Below are 24158 nucleotides of genomic sequence, written 5' to 3'. Positions count from 1 at the left end.
TCACTGACAATAGCTATAGTCAAGGCTGGGTCTATATAGAGGATGAGATTACAAAATCACCTTCAGCTGAGAGACCCAGCTCTCAGCAACAAGGTTAACTCCTGCACTGCTGGCACAAAGCAGCCAGGTCAGAATACAGGAGAAGAGCTTCTGTTCACTGTGTGTGAACAAGGCCCAGAGCGCTGCGGTTCTCTGGAACCTCTCTGTCGCGGTAGCCCCGTGACACTATACTTATAACAATGAAATAATAGTTTAAATACAATTTACACCAAGGTTCAACACCTAAAATGCCATTTAGACAAATCTTATTAAATGGTCTTTTTAATGTGTCAAATGGACTTAACTACATATTGATAAATTATTGTTTTTATTACAACAAATTCTTGATCACACCCAAGTCCGAGTGTAATCACTTAAAGATGTCTCTCCGTCCTGGATAAGATGTGCTATTATGTTTATACTCGTCCTCCGGGATGTGAAAGATGTCATACTAACGAGAACCCTGGACATTGTTATATGCCAAACAAAGGCAATTCATATTACATAGCTAAAAGCAAAGCTGATTCGCCAAGACAAATCATTTGGGTGGTCTTGGGTCGGATTCAAAACAAGATTACGAGCAAAGTGTCTTCTCTATAACAAACGCTCGACATTCCTCAAACATCCTAGAGCGATGGATTTACAACGAGACTGTGCTGAGCCTTTGCAAGGTTTTCTATCAACAGTATCCAGATCAAATGAGGAACTATTCCATTATGCAAGCACCAAAAAGCGAAAATAAGCACAGCTTCTAAATACTGCATGGAAAGTAAGAAAAAAAATGTGTTAAAGGCAAAGTATCTGATAAAAAACTAAATATTTGATACAAACTGCATTATCTTCCTTTAAAGGGAATCTGTCAGCAGGTTTTTGCCCCCTAATCTGAGAACAGTATATTGTAGAGACAAAGACACTGATTCCAACGATGTGTCACTCACTGGGTTGCTTGCTGTAGTTTTGATAAAATCAGAGCAGGAGTTTGTCACTAGAAGAGTAGTGAACCTGCTGCCATGTAGTCCTCCATACTCATGAGCTCTGTTTGACCCCGCCCACATCACTGATTGGCAGATCTTTACCTATGCACAGTGTACACTGAAAGCCACCTATCAGTGGTGTGGGTGGGGTCATGCAAAGCTCGATAGTCAGAGAACTGCAGCAGATAAAACTGTGATTGTATAAAAACTGCAGCAAGTAGTCCAGTAAGTGATACATCGCCGGAATCAGGGTCTCTTTCTCTATATCATACTGATCTCAGATGGAGTAGCAAAAAACTGGTGACAGATTCACTTTAAGGAACTTTTTTACTAACTAGGATGCAAGCCATGAATCCATTTGGTCTCCTGTCTGGTCTCTACAGTAAAATGCTAGCCCAAAGTAAATTGGGATATAATTGCATAAGACCACCACAAACTCAGATCACCAGTAGGTATTTTGGAACAGGGTACCCTCTTCTGTCTTTGAACGTATGGGAATTGGCAGAATAGGACATTAAACTGTGGATGTGCAGGTTGGGGATAGCATTAAACCGCCTGATATGACCTCCTTTTGATTTATCTATGAGGACTATATAAGACAACATAGCCAATCTTATAATTATAGGATGATGACAGGTTGGCAGTATTGGGCATCAGCACAGGTCAGGAATAGTATTCAGGAGATTGGGGTGTCCTTATTTTGATTTTGTTAGTTGATCTCAGCTCAACTTTTAAAAAATGATGATATGAAGGAGATAATAAACTATTTTAAGACATATAAATTACTGCTTTACATTAGCATCTTCTGTTGGCAGACGCTGACCAGTCACAATATTGTCGAGTTTGTACACAGCTTTGGCCCATCGAGGCATAGACTGATCTATAATTCTGGAGGTGTTTTGTGTTAACAGGGACCAAGATGTTAGCACCGGGTGGCGTTCATAGCAATCCGTCAGTGACAACCATAGAGGTCTGCAGGAGACCTCTGGTTGTCATGCCAACCCATCGGTGACCTGCGATCGCGTGACGGGGTCACCGATGGGTGGATTTCCGGCACGATTGCCTAAAGCGTGTGTTAAATGACGCTGTTAGAGTTTGACAGCGGCGTTTAACATGTTAATAGCCGCGAGTAGATCGCGATTCCACCCGCAGATGTTAGGGGCACACGACAGCTGATCAGATCAGCTGTCATGTGGCGGAAAAGGTGTGGGCTCATCACCGGATCTCACACCAAACAGGGGGAGGAATCCAATGACGGATAGATCTGTCATTGGATGTTAAGGGGTTAAACTCCAGGGCCAGAGTGCCATTGCAACCCCTTCACCTATTGTAGTTAGACACCTGCCTATGACCATATCACCAGTTCACAGACATCTCTCCAAATGTGACGCAAAACAAAAATGAAGTTTGTTCACCCAGGTATTTGATGCATCACCTTTTCTCCTTTCTTCAAACTCGGTGCAGATCTTCTCTTTATTTATGGATTTTGGACCTGGACATGACATTGTTTTGCACCTCAGTTAACACTGTATTTCTAAGGAAGATTGCTGCTTTCTTCTGAATAACTGAGTACATGTCCAGACATGAAGACTTCGCTCTTGGCAAAGTTGGTTAGTTCCTTAGGCTTCTCCATTTTTTCTACTTCTAACACATGAACCTAAAGAACTGACAAATGCCCCCATATAATCACATAGTGCCTAAGATATCCCAAGCCCTAAAAAGTGCCGTGGTCACTAGATATTTAAGGCAATATTCATGCATTCATATTTTATGGTAAGTGTTGGCACCACAATTCCACTGGTCTTCTGACCGAAACGAATGACGGCATTGGCATACACGGGGTAGCTACTTTGGGTCAATAGAGGATCCTCAATTGGGTAGAAAATTGCAGCATGAGTATGTTATGGAAGCGCGATTTCAGTCCGAGACTGGGTTCGGTTGTTGCCACCACAATGTGATGTTGACGTCAATTTTCTGAATTTGCAACAACGTGGGTACGGTCACATTTTGTGTTTATTCAGTTTTTGGAACAGAGGTTGAAAAAATGTTGTAAACTGTTTTTCACCCATTACAAAGCAGTTCTTGTCTAAGAGATGGATGACGCAAAGCCCGTTTACTTTGGACAATTTTGGATGACCATGATATATGAGCATATGGTAGTGTCGCCATGTGGAAAATGGGTTACCTAAGGACAGCATTGGGGTGATGAACATCTGGAGGATAGGACTAGACAGACCTTATTTATGTTACACCAGACAGGAGAAGAGAGGGCTACCCAGACTTGTCAACACACAGCTGCCATGGCACAACCTGAGAACACGAGCTGCACATGGAAACGCTATGTGTCTTCTGTTTTAAGGAGAGAAGGTTTCTTCCTGTGATCACCCCCATGGGAGATTTTGGAGTTTACATTATTTGAAAGTGCTATTGACATGGAGCATACGTTCTTGATATTTTTTAATAGGTGAACTTAGAAATATTGCATATTTATGTGGTTCTTTTTTAGGAGCAAAAAATGATTCTTGGAGGGGGTGTTCACGCCAAAGAAAAAAAAGGTTGCAAATTTGCAAAAAAAAAAAAATGCACGTGCGGATTTTGCTACAGAGTTGCAGGGAAATTCACATTGAAAGAAAATGAAATACGTGGTAAAGATTTGCAACCAAATTTGCATGCCGTGTATTTTAAAATCTGTAGTGCAAATCAATTTCTATAGAAAAAACTTTCCGCTGCTTGTATATTCAATACGATAGCGCGTCATGTTAGCAAAACCCTCGACAGGTCACAGTGCATACAAAAACCGCTGGCTGTTTCCTTATAGACAATATGGATGAGCAAATCTACCAAAATTCAAATTCAGCAAATTTGCTTGAATTAGGGCAGGTGCAGATGAGTATATATTCTCTCCTCAAAAAGAACCAGAGGGTTGATTATGCAAATCACACTCTGATCAAACACTCTCCAATGTGGAGAAGATGGAGAAAAAAATGTCTCCATCTTCTCCATTGTTGCAGTCCGTGGATATTGGACTGCACTCAGATACCATGGACTTATTGATTTAAGTAAGCCGAACATTAATTCAAACTTCGGCATGCTGAATTTTTTTCCATGGACCATGCTGGTCCAAGAAAAAATTCTGACAAGTACACAGCGCCTAGATCATCTTTAGTCTGAGTGTGATCCAGTGTTTTCACATTCAGACCGAAAATACGCTCATCTACACCAATCTACACCAATCCTTAGGCCAAGAAATATTATGCTCTCTCTGCCATCACCTTGCAGCCCCGCTTTAATTTGGTGGTCTTCTTAAGTCTAATAAGGCTAGGTTCACATTGCGTTATGGTGGTCCGTTAACGCCGTGATTGAAAGCAATGTCGGACGCATCGCAACAATGGGCGTGCGCTAGGGTTGTGCCGTCATTGAGTGACGGACCCTGAGACGCAGGCTGCAGCGTTTCCAGGTCCGTCACTGCTAGCGCAGATAGAGCTAGCAGATGCTCTATCTGCGCTAGCGCGATGCAAACGCCGGCACTTGCGTTACAGCAGCCCATTAGCGTATGTGCTGAACGGGCTGCTGCTAACGCAGTGTGAACTTAGCTTAATGAGATCTCTTCTTCTGTCAAAAACAGTGCATTCCTGCAGCTTTTAGCCCCTTTAATGCTGACTTTGCCCTGTATCATCATGAAGTTACGACACATATAATGATGGAGTAAGACATCATACAGAGAAGACCATACTGGACCAAATAAGACCACCAGAACAAAGTGACTGCACAGCGGGAAATGAAAAAGTCGATTTTTTTAAGCTCCTTAATAGAGTTGAGTGAATTTGTTCTGGTTCCCTCTTATTCTGCAAGCTATAGCGCTTGCCGAATAAGAGGGAACCCGAACAAGTTCACTCAACTCTAGTCCTTAAGGCCATATATTGTCCAGCAAAATGGTAGCCAGGCCCAACTTTTCTGTAATCGCGCAAACCTAATCACAAAAAATTTGGATTCAGGGGAGTTTGAATTTTTGTAAAATTTGACGAAAATTTGATTTGACTTCAGCCAGTTTGCCCAACTTTAATCGAAACATATAGCATAAATATGCCCTGTCAGAGTATTGTGAAAACAATTACAGCAGTCATCTCATAGCACTCTTCTTGAGATATGTTGAGTCAAGAGGAAAGGTAAAGAAAGGCACATCTGTATATATTCTTTGTAGGGGAAAGGGTGAGCGGGAAGATCTTCAAGGGACTTCTTACTTCCATACAAGACAACATTGTGCCTGTCATGATCGTTAAGTTGTTTTTGGACTTTTTAAAATGTTCTTTTGTACCATTTGTGATTTCACCTCTTGCACTGTATGTTCTTGGTGCTTTGCTTGGCCCACATGTGCTTATATTTTTTTCCCATTTGATATCTAACACAAACACGTGGGCCGACTGGACTCTCAATGAGATCAGATGCCATGCAAAGTGGGGGCAAATCAGAAAAAAATGCAGAAATTGATGATGACGGAAGCTGTTTCTCAAATATTTTCCACTGTAAAAATAGAAAAAAGGAAAATGTTGGACTTCAAAAAAACAACTTCAGCTGAAAGCACTTTTACCAAATGGAAACGATTACCCTGTTCTCATCTGATAAATAGCTGATATGATGAGAGGCAGTTTTGTTACCAGAAGAAAAGGAGTCAAATGGTCAGAATTTGTTACATAAAATGACGAAAGATTGTTTAATTTGACAGATGTATCCTAGTTGTATAACTCATTGAATATGGAGAGAGCAAACGTCTGATCTGTCGAAAGCTACTGACATGACAGAAGACACAGTACTCATTGCTTTACATTAAAATTCATAATTTCTTTTTTATTTTTAAATTTATCCCATAGTAGAGACTAAAGCATAGGTGCGTCTATGAGTGTAATACTTCATGGAAGCCATATGATTAAAGGGGTTGACCAGGATTGGAAAATCATGACTGACGTCTTCCAAAAACAAGGTCAATTGTGTGCACCATTCACTTCATTGGAGATGCAAAACCAGACACGACTTATAGAAGACAGCCATGTTTTTCTAATCTTGGACCGCACCATCAATGCAACCAGCAGGAGTAAGCAGTAAAGCAATATTCATAAATTTCTCAACCCCATTGATCCTGAGAACTTGGCTCCACAATGGCTTGTTGGAATTGAGTGGTGACTATTACGCATGTGTGCCACCACTCATTTCGTTGTCACATTCTGTGAACTGCCCTTCAAAGACTTGCAAATTTAATGAATGTACCACATATGGATATGATCTTGGGCACGTAAATTGATGACCCTTCAACCATTCACTGACGTTTGATGGTGCAGATCCTCTGTCTACATTGGCATCTTTTTGCATCATTGCAATATGGCTCCTTAAACACGTCTTCCATAGGAAGGAACTGTAAGTAACAGCTCTAGCTCTAAGAGAAAGTTCTGATCCGGGCCGTTAAGTCTATGTTCATGGTCAACTACTGAGGGAAGATTAAAAGGAACTCAGTCAATGACTGGGGGGCAAGGTGTTGCTCTCCTTCAGCCTATATCATAAAGACACAGAGCATATAACATAGTAACATAGTAACATAGTTAGTAAGGCCGAAAAAAGACATTTGTCCATCCAGTTCAGCCTATATTCCATCATAATAAATACCCAGATCTACGTCCTTCTACAGAACCTAATAATTGTATGATACAATATTGTTCTGCTCCAGGAAGACATCCAGGCCTCTCTTGAATATAGTATTAGCAGATGGAAGTAGAGTATATACAGTGTCAGAATGGGGTACAGCCCATTAGTAATATTAATTCTAGGGGCCTAAGGTTCAGCAACATGCAAATATTATATTACCCTTTTTCACAAATTTCCCTATGCCTCTATATATCATAATGAGCTAGGTAGTTTGTCATATGAATGATACTGGTTTTGTCTGTACATAGAGCATCAAATTTATTAGAAAAACTACTGTTAGGTGTCGAGTTCCTGCCTCTGCACAGGGGGAATCTCGAGCCATCTCCGCTGCGGTCTCCCATTCTTCTCCAGCCGCAGCAGAGTCTGCTCAGCGGAGACGTCGGTCCCAGCGTCTAGCTCAGGCTAATACTGGACTGGTTACTACTGCCCTTCCAGGCTCTGTTCTTGTAGCCAGCAATGTTCAGCAGCGAGCAGGTCTTTCTGGGACTAAGTCCAGATTTTCCCTTTCTGAGCATGCCCACGGGATGACCTCTCATTGGAGGTCGGGGGTCACATGCTTAGATACTGCAGCCAATCCCATTGGTCCTCTAGGAAGGTCCTAAAGGTGTTCTTCTGTGGCAGACTCCCATTGGTCCTTCTCGGAAGATCTAGTACTTGCTGCAGCTATAAAAGGTTTGCATGGCTGCACGGCCATGCGCTAGTATGCAATTGTTATCGTGTGTGTTAATGAGTGCAAGTCGTTCCTTAAAAAACCCATCCCTTGTGTATGACTGTTCGCGTAAGGTGTATGGCTGCAATCCAGTGCCCGGCTGAACTCACAGCTTTAACACACGAAACAGCGTCTAACTGCTGTGACCGCCAGTGCAGCGCCGTGTGCTACTAGAGCACTTACCTTACCCAAGTCTGGTTAGTGGCATCCGCTAGTGTGGCACAGCATGCACTTCTGTGCATATTAGTTACATCTGATACCCCAATTGTGGTGTCGATCGCAAGAGGTCTACACTAACTCTAATCCTGTGTCCTGGGATAGAGTTCTGTGATTCCTTGCTTGCGCTCTCTGTGCGGTACCACGACCCTGTGACTTAACAGGGATCGCTTTCTTCATACAGGGTGAAGTTAACCCATGTATGTATCCTCATTGTACCGCCATATAGTCCGTCATTACTTAGCAGCAGGTTCCATCTCTGCACGGTGGACCCCGGGCTGTGAACGCACCTTGTTATATCTATTTAATTATTTGGTGCGTTCCGCTAGCCTTAACATAATACTAGTGCCAGGGTCTGGCTAGTAATGACGGACAGATATAATGATGGCGTGCACTCAGTCAGAATCTGCGAGGTGCTGGTGTAATGGATCAGAAGACCCTGGATACTAATAAATATGTGTACACCGCACACTCTAATGACAACGTGTGATTTACGCTTAAATATTTATTAGTCACAAAATAAATTTGGATAGGGGAGCAAAACAGAAATATAGTGCTGGAAGCGATATATAAAGCAAACGTTTCGGCTCAACCAGAGCCTTATTCATTGAATCGCTTATCCACAAGAAGAAGTGGAGTGAAGCGGAAAGGGTAGATATCCCTCAGTGCCAAGATTACGGCTATAGCTGAAGTATAGATTATGAGTCCTCAAGGGTGCTGGCCCGAAAGATATGTTGTAGCCTGCAGAGTTGTGGATATAAGCGGCGCTCCCGCGCCTTGCTATGGACAGCAGCTGCTGTGAGTACAAATAAACTAAAAGCCTACACAACCATAAGAACCTGAACAAAACAGGTGAAACATGAATGGCATAAAAAGAAAAAACAAGCACCAAAATAATACAGAATTCTTTTTTATATATCTACACCTCAAAAAATGATGTAAATTACACAGTAAAGAGTGCTAAAAAGTAGTAAAACAAAATATTGTACAGTCACATCCACGAATAAAAAAAATGTGTTATAGCTGCTGAAATGTAGGGAGGCAAAAAATGAAAATCTTCACCCCTGGACATTTTTCTGTTTTTCTTTTTTTTTTTAATGTTTCAATTTTTCCATCAATATATTGTATGAGGGCTTGTTTTTTGCGTGATGAAGTATATTTTTGAATGACATCATTGATTTTACCATATAGTGTACTGGAAAACGGGAAATAAATTTCCAAGTGCGCTGAAAGTGTAAAAAAAAAGTACAATTCCACAATTGTTTTTTTTGTTTATCATGTGCAATATATGGTAAAACTGATCTCGTAATATTATTCTCCAGGTTAGTACAAGTACGTAGATACTAAACATGTGTAGTTTTTTTATTTTCTATATGGTGAAATAAATTTAGAAATTTGTATGAAAAAATTTGTTTGCGTTTGTTGCCATTTTCCGAGACCAATAATGTTCTCATTTTTCGTGATCTGGGGCTGGGTGATGACTTATTTCTTCCTGCTTGAACTGACGTTTTTATTGATAGCATTTTTGGGTAGATACAATATTGTGATTGCCTGTTATTTTATTTTATTTTAATGACGTTTTGATTTTTTTTCTTGTTACACTTTACCAATTAGAATAATTCATTTTATATTTATATTTCTGAACTCAGCGATACCAAATATGTGTTTTTTTTCATTGTTTTATTTTTTTTTTTATCAGATAGATTTTTATTATCCGCAAAGAATAAACAATCAGAATATTTCTCATGGCAATGTTTCATTAAACATTTACAGATAACTTTTTCCCCCCGACCCAGAGCCCACCCACCCCGCCCCACCCCAGAGACCTCAGCCAGAGCCACTTCCCATCATCATACAAACATTTTTTTCATTTTTTACTTTATTCAATAGTCCTCTTAAGAGTCTTGAAGCAGTGATCACCTGATCGCTTGTACTATACATAGCAGGGCTTAAGACCTACTTTGTGTAGCCGAAAATCATCATCTCCTATGAAGGCCGATCACGAACCAACATTCACAGGAGCATCGCAATGACAGGCCCCTGGCTGCCATGACAACCCATTGGTGCCTTGCGATCATGTGACGGTGCGCCGTTGGGCGGGACTTGTGATCGACAGCGGAATGTGACTTGTGATTGACAGCGGCACTTGTTAACAGCTACGGGTGGATCTTGGGTCAAACCGCAGCTGTTAGAGGCACTTGAAGGCTTATTAAATCAGCCATCAATTGCGGGAATAGATGCGGGGGCTCAGTTCCAGAGACAGTGACACGGTCATGAAGGGGTTAATAATAGGTTTGAAGCAAAATACTATAAGAAGCTTTAAAAGGTCTCACTAGAAATCAGCAAAACGGACAGTTAAGATATTTATTGCTCTCCATGAACCTAAACGATAGACAGGAAGGGGGCAAATACTTTTTCCTGTCAATGTCAACTACGTTTTGCTTGGATCAGATACATGTAAAATCACGAATCGGTCGTAATACTTTTTTCGTGTAAGGATGTATAGAGAAAAAGTATCTCAGCTGGAATTAAAAAAAATAATGATAGTGAAAATATAAAGCGTCAAATCGGCCATATGGCGAGGCATGAGCTCACCGCAAACTCCCGGTTAGAGTCGTGCCGTCTGGCTTTCAGGAGGAAATTATTTTCCTACGTTAATGAAAAGGTATCGCATTCCATCTCTCTGTTATGGAAACAGATCTGATTCATACGGGGAAATTTACCTTTCAGAGGCAGTCGGAGGAAATTAAATGTTTAGTCGTAACGGCAACATTTAGATATTTGCAATGAAGTAAGAAACACGGTGCGATTAAATGACATAACAGAGGCAGCAGGTATCTCAGCAGTCAAGAAGTCAGGACCTAGGACTCGGAGACGGCTGTATAGTAAAGGTGGTGGAATAAATTTGGTGAAGCGAGGTTAAGAAGACAGTCTACCCAAGTTCTACTCAAAGGACTCATGACATCTATCGAAGAAAGTCTCCAGAACTGAAATATTCCTTCGCAGTAAAAAAAAATGTAAAGGTCACTAGAAGTATAATGTAAACTGTGGAAGAAAATAGAGGATGGGGGCTTGGATGACAATGATCAATATGAGACCTGGAGGACCCGCGAACGGATTCACTTCTACTTCCTTTTCTTGTTTACCAAGATGGCACTGCTCATGAAGCCAACCCGAGCTGGAGCTACAGATATGTCCTCCCTTAACCCCTTCAGAGGTATTTTCGTTTTTGCATTTTCGTTTTCGTGTTTTGCTTCCCTTTTTCCCAAAGCCAAAACTTTATTATTTTTCTGTCAATATGACCATGCGAGGGCTTGTTTTTTGCGTGACAAGTTGTACTTTTGAACGACCCATTGGTTTTAACATATCGTGTTTCGGAAAACGAGAAACAAATTCCAAGTGTGGTGAAATTGCAAAAAATTGCAATCTCACAGTTGTTTTTTTTGTTTGACTTTCTTCTGCTATGTACACTAAATGCTAAAACTGACCTGCTATTACGATTCTCCAGGTCACATAGTGATCACGGGTTGGGTGAAGGCTTATTTTTTTCGCGCCGAGCTGATGTTTTTAATGATTCCATTTTGGACCAGATAAGATCTTTTGACCACCCGTTATTGCATTTTAATGCAATGTCGCAGCGACCAAAAAACGTAATTCTGGCGTTTTTACTTTTTTTTTTATCACTACACCGTTTAGCGATTAGGTTAATCCTTTTTTTTATTGATAGATCGGGCGATTCTGAGCGCGGCAATACCAAATATGTGTATGTTTGATTTTTTTAATTGTCTTATTTTGAATAGGGCAAAAAGGGGGTGATTTGAACTTTTATATATTTAATATTTTTTTATATAAAAAAAACACTTTTTTTCACTTTTGGCATGCTTCAATAGTCTCCATGGAAGACTAGAAGCTGCCATAACCCGATCGGCTCTGCCACATACAGGTGATGATCAGATTGCCTGTATGTAGCAGAATTACTCACTTGCTATGAGCGCCGACCACCAGGTGGCGCTCATAGCAATTCAGCAGTGACAACCATAGAGGTCTGCAGAAGACCTCTGGTTGTCATGCCAACCTATCGGTGACCTGCGATCACACGATGGGCAGATTTCCGGCATGCTTGTCAGAAGCGCATGTTAAATGCGGGTTAACAGCAGCGGGAGGATCACGATTCCTCCCACGGCTGTTAGCAACACATGTTAGCTGTTCAAAATTGATGATTGACACCTCTTCAGTATCCATACTCAGTGCTGCGTAATTTACACCCACCTAGCTGATTAACTGCTCTTCAGTGTCCCTCCTCCCTGCTGCTGCTGAAACTTAACATGGCCGCAGCTGTCAGACAACCTCATGAGCTTTCTCACTCTTCAGATGGACTCATAAAAAGGATCATTTTTATAGTAGGATTATACAACATCTATGGCATTGATTTTCAAAGTAAGTACACCAGCTACATCAAGTCTCAGAGCCAATTTTTGTACTCAAGAAAGTATACCATCTGTATTGTAAAATCTGGCAAAAAAATCCACTTTATGAATAATTTTAACAATTCCTAAACAAATCCAACCTAATCCAACCAACTTCCTCATCTTACATCAAATAGATTATGCTTCTCCATCAATGGTCCTTAACTTTGTAGACTTCTATTAAAAACATTTTCCTGGCATCCAGTGGAATCTGACAACACATTTTTGCTCACCAACCCAAGCATCATCCACACATTCCCAAGTATCATGTGCCTTCTTAGGTGGTCTCCTACCAGAACACCCACCACCGCTCCCTCAAGGTTCTTCCCATTCTACTAATCCTTATTCATGCAATGAAACATTTTCATCTACGCCGTAAAAAAAAACCCGAAGGCTCCTACCCTGAATATGAGAACATTTGCTAAAACATGAGAACTCTCAGGAGATATACAGATTGATGAAGAATGAAATCGGGATGTCAAAACTCTGTTGACTTCCCCTATTAATGGATTGCAGAAGAGTTACAAACCTGTCATCCAACCTGACCCAGAGGTCATTAAACTGACGCCTGCGTTGGTTCCTGTGGTGTTTCCTGTGCCAATTGTTCTGTTTCCCAAATTCTTCCAGTTGACTAATACTGTCTGGTAGAAGGAGATGCGGTGGCAGCATTTCCTCATCGTCTTCCTCGGGAAAAGATGATGTGGATGGCATGTGGTCAAAATACCTCAATGAAGGGAAATCTGTTGTCTGCTCCTCAGCCGGATTGGGGCTAAAAAATAGAAATAAATATTTAAGTATATCACATTTTTCATAAAAACAATGTTATTAACATTAGTAGGAATTTAGCGAAGAACAAGACAATATCCATACTGATTTCTTGTACCTAGTATGTATTAGGATTTTTTTTAGAAGTAGTGCCACTCTTGTCTGTAGTCTGTATCGGGTATTTCAAGCCAACGCAATTCCCTAAAATGCAGTACACAAGTAATAATGGATTCTGCACCATCTTCTTTGTAAAGTATAGGTTTGCTCATTATATCAGCATATTCAATGACGTTTAGCCAGAAATGTGTAGAACTTGCATATTTTTTCTGTCCCAACTGGTTTCTGGAACTGTCCAGTACTTTTTCTCTTTCCAAGCTTTATTGAAAATGTGTACTTTTTCAGCTATGATATAGGAGCAAGCAACTACATCTTCATTCCCCTTCTCCCCCACAGGATGTCCTGTGCTTTGTATGTATTTTTTAAAGGTCTTAATGGACACCGAGAAATTTTCAGTTTGCTTCTTAAAAAACTGTTGGAGGAAAATAGCGCAACAGGGTTTTATCCGAGATTAACAGTCAATGCAAGGTAAAAGCACTGACCAGACGTAGCTTAAGACAAAGCATTGGAAAGAATCGCTGCTGCAGATCCACGGATCCAGGAGGGTCCGGCCGTTGAGAATACAATGTGGGAGAACACGATCAAATTCTGCGCTGCTGAATCATGTAGTCCCTAATGTGACTACATGATTCAGCAGCGAAGAATTTGACCACGTTCTCCTACATTGTATTCTCAGTTTGCTTCTACTAGTTCTGTAGGAAAAGGAGGATATTCCGGCAATCAAACATCCAAATTAGCGAGAAAAAAAACCCCCAGTGATATTTAAGTCCTAAAACTACACACAAAGCAAAAGAGGACATTCTGGTAAAAATAACAAAAATGTCAATCTCCTACGCGTTTCAAGCCATCATGTTTGACCAGTTGTCACTCATGAGAAGCTCTGGAGAGGGACAGCAGAGCCCTCAAAATTGGGCAATACCGTCTGATAAAGGATAAGTGAAAGTGATGGTAGCTTGGTTTTTACACCTTGAGAAAGGTCTAGAAATGAGTTAGCATAGTAACATAGTAACATAGTTAGTAAGGCCGAAAAAAGACATTTGTCCATCCAGTTCAGCCTATATTCCATCATAATAAATACCCAGATCTACGTCCTTCTACAGAACCTAATAATTGTATGATACAATATTGTTCTGCTCCAGGAAGACATCCAGGCCTCTCTTGAACCCCTCGACTGAGTTCGCCATCACCACCTCCTCAGGCAAGCAATTCCAGATTAAATTGGAATTTAAGTTGATATTAATAAAAAAACAATTTGGAATCCCAAGGCTCTTCTTTTCCGCAGTCCACCTGAACATGCCAGGTTCAAATTTTGAGAAATTCGGACTCATGGTACATGATGGTTTCGAAATCGAAAACACGTTTATGTGGACTTTCTTACTCATGGCAAATGATGGTTTCGAAATCAAAATGTTTTAAAATGGACTTAATAAAATATCTCTGTTTTTTTGCGATAATTTGAGTGCTGGATTACCCTCCTTTTTCGGTGGAAATATTTGTGTGTGTATCCGTGTTCCTATGTCCTTGCACCACTTATGGATCCAATAACTAGGAGGGAATTTCATATGAGGTGAGCAGAAGAAATATACATTTTCTTTTCGGGTAACTTTGAGATGACTCCATAGGACAGGACTTCAAGTACTTGCCTAAGTTGCTTTTGCAGGTAAACCATGTGCAATATTAGATGTGCTACATCAGCTTTTTCGTACACGCAGCAGTCTACCAGACGAAAGATCAAAAGCTCGTCTATAATGTATTGCTTGTTCTTACGCAGCAAGTGATGTCAGTACAATAACACATCATCGCGAGCGGTTTAATGCACATTACTAAGACTAAAAATGAAAATATAAGTCGTTATTATGACATACGTCTAGACTGAAACACTTCATCGCAAATTCACATGACAGAAGTCAGACGTTTTTGCTACTTACAACAAAAAAAAATTCCAAAAATGATTAATAAAATCTCATAGTTCCTAGATTATATTCGGTGCACCTTTAATTCAACATCTAATGTGAACCTGCTGTGGTTCTGAATTACGTAATTCCACTTTTCTCAAATTTTGAGATTGAGGTATTAACACCCGGGGTTTAAGCTGGTCATAGACTTACTCATTTTGATTTAAAATGGATAAACAAGAAAAAAAAAATTATAGATCAATCGAAAGTCCATAAATAAATAAAATATTTGATTTCAACAATATTTAACTTTGTATTGTCAATAATATTCAAATATGCACATAACCCATGAAAATGATTCAGGACATTAAAACTTAAAGGGACACTGTCACCTGAATTTGGAGGGAACAATCTTCAGCCATGGAGGCGGGGTTTTTGGGTATTTGATTTACCCTTTCCTTACCGGCTGGCTGCATGCTGGCTACAATATTGGATTGAAGTTCATTCTCTGTCCTCCATAGTACATGCCTGCACCAGGCAATCTTGCCTTGCGCAGTCGTGTACTATGGAGGACAGAGAATGAACTTCAATCCAATATTGTAGCCAGCATGCAGCCAGCGGGTAAGGAAAGGGTGAATCAAACACCCAAAAACCCCGCCTCCATGGCTGAAGATTGTTCCCTCCAAATTTAGGTGACAGTGTCCCTTTAACCATTGAGCTACGGAATGTGTAAGTGGAATTTTTTTATGTGGACTTTTGAAAAACTTAAAAATTCAGTTTTTCAGATGTTTTTCAATTTTTCTATGCATTTAGGTTTTTATTCTGATCCTATTTATTCATTTGATTTAATGTATGTATTTTCCGTTTGAAACCAACTGAAAGCTTATTTGAAGTATTTTTTCAAATTTGGATTTTGGTGCAGAATCTTCATCAAAATACAAATCAAAGTGGATCCGCTATAAAATCTGCTCCAAAATCCACATTGAAAGCTTCAGTTATTCCTTGAATATGCTTTGTATGAATTTCACTTGGAAATTCACATTGCTGTTGAAACAGTAAGTTTTTTTTACAACAAGGATTTCTTGTGGAATCTGATTTTGAAGTCAACAGGCTGCAAAAATATGTATAGATAAAAAAAAATCTAAGCCGCATCAAAAAAACACATCAGCATTAAAAATTACTTAAAAATAACTAGCAAAATCTGAATATGAAGATGACCTGGAAGTAAAAAAAACATGGCACCTAGTGATCCTCAGTTTTTCACACATGTGCTTAGGGTCTCTGTTGGTCTTCTCGCTTTATTTTCCAATCACTGGTGGCAGTGGTTAGTTGCCTCAACCCTCCGGATGAGAAATCAAGGATACATAAACTTATGACAGTCACAGTCAATTCTGGCAACAGCAGTAACAAGTTGGTCAATGTTGTGGCCACAGATTGGCCAAACCCTCTTCTGGATAGATAAACTTGTGACAGTCACAGTCAATCACTGGCAACAGCAGGAACAAGTTGGTCAATGTTGTGGCCACAGATTGGCCAAACCCTCCTCTGGATAGATAAACTTGTGACAGTCACAGTCAATCTCTGGCAACAGCAGGAAAAAGTTGGTAAATGTTGGGGCCACAAATTGGCCAAACCAGTTACGTGGAAGCAAGGAGACCTGCGACAGACCCAAGGACCAATGGAAGAGTAATTGTAAGGCCTCGGCCAGTGAGTAAGCCATGGTGGTCTGCTTTCAAACGTAAAAAATAGGTTGACAGCCCCCTTAAAAGGTGTTTTGGGTCCAGGTTCCAGCAGTCTTGGCAAAGACCAACGTAGGGTATATGCACACAGAGAGGATTTTTTTTGAGGCAGTCAAAGCCAACAAGATTTCGAGTGGAATCCAATTCAGGAAAATGATCATTTTGGGGCTGTTTTTGTATGATTTGGTTGCAAGTGATTTTGGAAATTTTTTCAAGCATGTTTGGAGATGTTTTTCCCCAGAAATTAATTTTTTTCTAACCTTTTGATTGGACTTTGCCTAGTTTGGAGCATTTTTAATCAGGAGATGCTCCAAAGAAGTGACGCACACTTTTTTTTCCCACCAGGCATTTTTTTTTCAAAACCTGAAACAGAAGAAATACTCTCAAAAGACTGAACCTACGAACAACAAGACGTTTTACGATAGAAGTGAATTGAAAGAATCTTTCAAGCATTTTTGAGTCATTTTTTAAAGTGTATTTTGGACCAGATCTGCTCCAAAAGACTCCTCCAAAAAAACTCTGCGTGCACATCCCCTAATACTTTAATTTATTTCTTGTTCTCGGTGTTTTAGAATGTGGGAACGTAAAATATAAGAAATGTAACATTTGTTAGTTTATGCGTCATTGTTTATAGCGAGATTGCAAATTCAAAATTTCCATATTTGTGTCTTTATATAAACTTCTTACTCCCCTTGAAAACTTCCCGTACAGTAATATTTTTTTTTTCTGTTGTGTTTGGAAAATTATGAAATAAACATTTTGACAAAAACACTTTCTAAATTCAGAGCTGAGCAGATGTTAAAAATCTGCAAGACAGATTCCAATCAAATCAAGGAAACAAAGACTCTTTAAACGGCGTGCGGTAAACAACGGTATGAAATAACCGGTAGTGGTGCAGCCGATGGAATTTCGATTGGAGAAAGCAGAGGATGCAGCTCGCACAGTAGAGGAATTTAGATGGTAACTATTACCACCCAGTCATGGTTGGTAGACAATGTTCACATAAACGTAATGCTCGGCTTAGACAGCTCCCTCTTCACACATACATAAATAGTTTGAGAACCGAGATGAGTGAAGCGCATATTTACATTACCGGCAGAGTAAGACCAGGGCAAGACAGTAAAACTTACTTTATGAATTACATCAATTTGCAAAAATGTACCGTCGTGACAGCTTAGTGCTGGAGTTTGAAAACTTTAGCTATGGGTATTTATGTAAATGGACAGGCTGTCTGGAAAACTGAACCGAGAGGTCGTGATTTTATCGGTCTTATGCCTGGCACGTATTATGGACTCTTTAACAACTTTGGATATCAAACATTTGATAAAATACAAACTTCAGTCTTAGGGCTCATTCAGGTGTCCGTTTTTTGGCGTACGAGCGCTATCTGTGGTTTTTGCTGATAGCACTTGTAGCGATAAAAGTTAAAGAGGTCGTTCACACGTCTGTTATTTTCTATGCAAAAATTGCATAGACTAGCCTGATTTTGATTCCGGTGTCGGATCAAAATCGGCAATGCAAATTTAAGGGTCGGTGATAAAAATCTAACATACCATCAGAGTGCACTCCAATTTTCAAAGTTTGTTAGAAGATAGAAGAACTTTTTTCTTTCCAATGAAAATAGGATCAAACTATGATAGAACTCGGATGACACTGATGAAACTCTGATGAAAATAATTGAAGAAACTTAGTCTGTTTTTCTCGCTGGTGAAAAAAATAAGATGTGTGAATGAGCCCTTATTGTCACTTAAAAGATATTTACATACTATTCTATTATGATGCGCAGACAATGTCATACAGAGGTCTTGTGGGCTCATCAGAAGTGATGAGTTAGAAGATCTATGTACCGAACAGGTCCATATCATCAATAATATCAAATAAGGTGTTTTGGGTCCACACATAAGGAGACCAAGATGGTAAGTCATCAGCGCTAAATGATTGTGTTTTAGAGCTTAGGCCACCTGGAGGATGCTATGGTAGTCTGGTTAGCTAGCCCAGAGCTGGAAGTAGAACTTCACAAGAGGCCTGGATGTCTTCCTGGAGCAGAACAATATTGTATCATACAATTAGGTTCTGTAGAAGGACGTAGATCTGGGGATTTATTATGATGGAATATAGGCTGAACTGGATGGACAAATGTCTTTTTTCGGCCTTACTAACTATGTTACTATGTTACAAGTTTCGTCCCTTCCTGTGCCTCTCTAGCTTTATGGCATGGTTGAATATTAGAGTAAAACTCTAAGTTCAGTCTGCTAAAAAAGTCTAAATGATTATAAGGCCAGACATTCTCCAAAAGTGTCCATATCCTTTAAAACTATTTTAAAATGGTTGACCATCTAATGTGTACAGCAGTGTCGTGACTCTGCATGATAGCAGATGTGGAGAAAGAAGAGTGTGACGCTTTTGTCCTTGATTGTGATAAGCTGATGCCAGAGATGTCTGGCAGCAGCTTTCTCACCTTTCTCCGTTGGATGAGCCCAACATGCATGAAAACAGGTGAGACAGGAGAAAGAGCTATTGGCCAAACAAGTAGAGGTGAGCAAGATAATTTTCAGGACTCTGGTAAAGCAGCCACTTTGGTAGTCCATGGCCAACGGACTGGAATGCTGTGGACCACTTCCTATCTCCCGGCATCTCTTTTTGTTGGTTTGACACAATGTCAACATTGCGCTAGTCTAAAGGGTAGTCGGGAGTGTCAGCAGCTCGGAGGAGGTTCACAGGATGATTGACACCTTTGGGTCCCAATACGTCATCCTCCACCAGGAAATTAAAAGACATCAGCAGAGACAAGAAAATAAATTTGCATGGAATTGAATTATACTCAAATTTTAAAAAACTTCCACCCAAATATGGAGTTTTAGAAATTTGCTTTTGCACAGATTCAGCAAAATGGCATTAACCAACATTTTGTGAGCCATTAAAGACCATCAAAATGTTATATAAAAATTCTTATACTTTCTACATCTTCAGATTTCCTCCTCTCGCACCAAAATACTTGGACCTCTCATGCTGGGCAAGAAAATCCATCCTTAATGAGGCCCAGGAAGCAATGAAGTCACAGCATTCGCTTAGAACATAAACATGCATGCACAACGTAGGAGATCGGGGGGATTTCAGCAAAAGTGGCAATGATCTGAAGATAAAGCAAGGACCAGACAATTGACGAGGAGCAGCAGAGGGGCTGGAGAGGTGAATATAAGAATTTTTTCTTAATTTTTACATGTTATACTTATTATACTCTGGGGCCTGCATAATAAGGGACATTAATTTAGAGGAGAATAATTTATCCAAAAGGAAAAACTGGTGAATTAATATTTTGACTCATCCAAATTAGTAACCGGCTATGGCTAAAAGATCCTGCACAGAATGATGGTGGAATTCCACATTTGGACCGCAGAGTGAAGGCAAAAGGGACAACAAGTGCTAAGCATCTCTGTGAACTCCTTCAAGATTGTTGGAAGACCCTTCCGGTGACTACCTCTTGAAGCTCATCAAGAGAATGCCAAGAGTGTGCAAAGCAGTCATCAAAGCACAAGGTGGCTACTTTGAAGACCTAGAATATAAGACATATTTTCAGTTGTTTCACACTTTTTTGTTAAGTATATAATTCCACATGTGTTAATTCATAGTTTTGATGCCTTCAGTGTGAATTTACAATTTTCATAGTCATGAAAATACAGAAAAATCTTTAAATGAGAAGGTGTGTCCAAACTTTTGGTCTGTACTGTACATAGTCCGCATATTCAAAGTAGAACATATACATAAATAGACAATGTCCCTATAAAGTTAACAATTTCATGTGAAGCTCATTGATCTGTTGGAAAGAAACCCGTAGAAAATGGTTCAATGTATATTTAGCCAGGTCAGATGCAAACTCTTGGACATCAATGCACGCAGGCCTAACAGTTGACCCAAACATGTTTTGGGAAGTGAGTTTTGTGTGGGACTGAAACCCACAAGAGAACACAGCTATGAAGAATTGGCCAAGTCAGATGGAGATCCAAGACATCCATGGTTCATCTACTTAACGATATGGGCAGTTACATTTATATTTCAGTGGGTCAGTTAATATTCCTTATTAATGTCACCTTTTGGCAGCAGCCAGTCTGAAATTTCTGTTGATAGACCTCATCTGGTCTATGGTTGTACAAATAAATACCTTTGCTCTTGAGACACTGGACAAAGCTGATAGCGTGACAGCTGTGTGGCCATTCATTCACTTTTATCCCATTGTGCGAACTTCTGCACTGAAGGAGCTTTTGTGTCCGTCAGAAGCGCTATTTACAAAACTCGACAAATCTATACATCCTGTTGAACTTTTTCCCTCTGGAAACATGTGCAGAGTAAAATAAATAACAGATTGAATCTGACTGCACAGATTGTATTCTCTTTTTTTTTTCAGGGGACCCACCGTGGAAATTGCTTGTCCTAAAAGTTTGATACTCCTCAACCCACTTTTTAGAGAAAACGTGTTTGTTTTTCTTCGCTCTGTTTTGCAACTTATCAAGATAACTCAGGTTCCATTGATCTCTTAGATGGGTACATCACTTTTTTTTTGGGGGGGGGGGGGGACAGTTTTAAAGATCTTTTTATTAGATCAGCCTGACCAAATATTTAAGTCAGGTTCAGTTCATGGTATATGAAAGACGGTCTCTGCTTGCACTTTCTGTTAGCAGAAGTCGATTTCAGATCTCAAGTGACTGAAATAAAAATGGCGAGCATTTAATAACATATTTACAATGGATGTTCATAACTGGCCACACACTGTATATTACCATGCTTGCGAATTCTTCCTGCACACGTAGGAGGCTTGTAAAATAAAGGCGACCTCCCCGACTCCGGAAGAAGATAGCAAATCTCATAGATGCCATCGAAATCCTCTGGAAATCTCCCAAAAATTTGAATTTCTGGATGAGACTAGTTCCAGAATGTTTTTTTTATAAGATGGAGCTCTGGTGTCCAATTGCGCTTTCAAAAAAGATCATGGAACAGGGCATCGCATTAAAAGGGAATATGGTCACCCTGTGAAAATTTTGGGTGCAAAAGTTACTCTACTGCAAGATGGCCTACTGAAATTCATACTTAGACCACGGTTCCTCAACCTTTGACTCTCTAATGTTTGTAAAATGAATTACACCTCCTACAACAGGAGTTATCATTTCACAACATGTGGAGATCAACAGGTTGAGGAACATTGGCCTAAACAGTAATCGTTAATTTGCCAAAACTCCACAAGAGTTGTCAGACAGGTCCACAGAAGACCAATATCAAAAAGAAAAATAGGATAATTGAAGAAGGTGGTGCAGGAGTTGTGTGAACATTCTTAAACCCACATGTCAATGCACAGGTATGGCCATGTTTAGTGAATGTATAGTCCTTGACAGAATGCAATACCAAATATAGGCACATAAACATCTCCCAATAGAGTATCACAAAATCATGATTTTTTTTCAAGACTGGTTAACTCAGGATATCTTGAGCTAACTGGAAAGGTAAGGAAGGAGACATCGGAACAACATTTTCAGGACATTGTCTCCACTTCCTCCACACATGTACAGTATGACTGGAATGGAGTTCTCCTAGCTCTGACAGAGGACTATTCAATTATCCTTGAATTTTACAAAAATTCATATTCTCCAGAATAAAGATTGTGTTGAAATGTGCTTTGTCTTAATTCAGCAAAACATTGGTCATTTGCCGATGCCATTTTGTTAAATGGTAAAATGTAAAAAGTATAAATAAGTCAAAAAATACTCACCTCACCGCTCACCTTTCCTGCCATCCCTGCAGCCTGCCATCTGGTCCTCGCTCTTTCTTATCCATTCAGTAGAGTATGACTCTTGGTAATTTTATCGATCATCGCGTGCTAGGCAGTTCTATCCCGCGTTACTTCATTTAGTTTGCGAATTGTAATTTCCATGTTCCTCTTGAGGGTGTTAATGCAGCAAATTCTTGCTTGTCATCTTCTTCTTCTGCCATTGACTGATCCAAGCATGATGTCTTTCTGTGACTCCGTATAATGTAGTAAAAATAAGCACATTTTTGTTTGGTCATCTTAGCTTCCAGTTACAACTTTGGGTTGACTTGGTCCAAGACGTCTCTGTTGGTAATCCTCTCTACCCATAGAATCCATACCTCTTATTTTCTCCTCCCTCAGTTATGCGCATTCTTTTCAGCTTTTTCACTCCATAGCTTCTACTTGATTATGCCCCAGACATCACTGTGCAGTTCATGATGTCACAACTTTATGATGTGTACAACTCAAGTGGCGGCACAGATTGAAGTAATTTCAGAGGCTCAGTGGAGCTAAAAACAATGTCCTGAAGTGAAAAGGCCAAAGACAACACACACAACGAGGAAATAGGAAAACAAGCGGAATGGATGACCAAATGTTGGGCTACAGGGATGGTGGGACAAGTGAGCAGTGAGGTATTATTTTGTGTTTTTTGAATTTTACATCCTACATGTATGCTCTGGGGGGTAAAAGGAGAACCCAAACTATAAAAAGGAAAGGAACATTCAATTTTCAGTGAAAACGTCACTGCAAATAGACTTCCCTGTAAAATCCGCGTGCTTTGGTACATTCGAATCTTGGCAGATTTGATTACATAGGACACACTCAAACAGGTAGAAGATTGTTTGCATTGTGGTACTAGAGTTCAGGCCCACCAAAAAATATAGTCCTAGAAGAAATTGTCATGCACAAGACAATCAGTTAAAGCCTATACTTTTCTCTTCCTTGTGTAGAATCTTCAGTGATCAGATAAAACTGGTTCACCAACCTTTCGAAAAACTACAACTCATTGTAGCCTTGACAGCCTGTGACTTCCAGTGTAAATAGCAAGATGTAGTTTTGTCAAAGCAGAAGAGACACAGGTTGGGGTACACGACTCACATCAAGTCCCAGTATTTGATGGAACCGCAGTCCTTCTTCCACCCCTCTAAGAAGAAAATGCCCAGAACTGTACACTTTGCTAAAGATTTAAAAACTCAACAGAACATTTTGCATAAAGTAACACCATCGCTGACCATACATGTCCAACACAACTTCAGCTTGAGAGTTCTTAAAATTTATTGTATGGGATTATAGATGGAAAAACTGAAAGTAATGCCAGTAGAACATTACAATTTATGGTCATGGTAGAGCTGAGCAGCTAGGATTAAGGAGGTAAACTTCTTGTTCTCTTCTATCTTCTCCAGTTGTAATGACCTCAACATGAAGGTGGTAATAAACCTCTAAAAATGTGATGTAGAATCCATAATGTAACATAGAATGTGCAAGCTAAAGCCTCAAATTGAAGCTACAAGGAACGGGTCAAGGAGTCTATTTCTCTAAGTATTACAAGATTCTGTGAAAAGTAAAATAAACATTATATACTGTAAAATTTGTAGCGAAGTTAAAAAAAAAAATCCAATGAGTTTTCTTCGGCTCTTTTCTTTAATTAAGAAAATTTCCTCTGGCGTAAAAGAGAAACAATTGTGCCAAATTTAATTCAGAGACTTCGTACGGGCCAAGTTACACACCAATGAAAATTGAAAGTTGT

The 24158-nt window shown here is 39.8% G+C and overlaps 1 protein-coding gene across 1 annotated transcript in view; it reads right to left on the bottom strand.

The window, feature by feature from the left end:
* The window catches only part of TRABD2B (TraB domain containing 2B), a 298954-nt gene that overhangs the window by 21767 nt on the left and 253029 nt on the right, over positions 1–24158 (bottom strand). The window contains exon 6 of the mRNA XM_069737959.1: positions 12628–12867. Coding sequence (XP_069594060.1) covers positions 12628–12867 — 240 coding nt within the window. The remainder of the gene's footprint in view (positions 1–12627; positions 12868–24158) is intronic.

The sequence above is a fragment of the Ranitomeya imitator genome, chromosome 8, assembly GCF_032444005.1.
Source record: "Ranitomeya imitator isolate aRanImi1 chromosome 8, aRanImi1.pri, whole genome shotgun sequence".
NCBI classification, from domain to species: domain Eukaryota; kingdom Metazoa; phylum Chordata; class Amphibia; order Anura; family Dendrobatidae; genus Ranitomeya; species Ranitomeya imitator.
The sequence above is the reverse complement of the archived record's forward strand: the minus strand, read 5'-3'. Positions and strand labels throughout refer to the sequence as shown.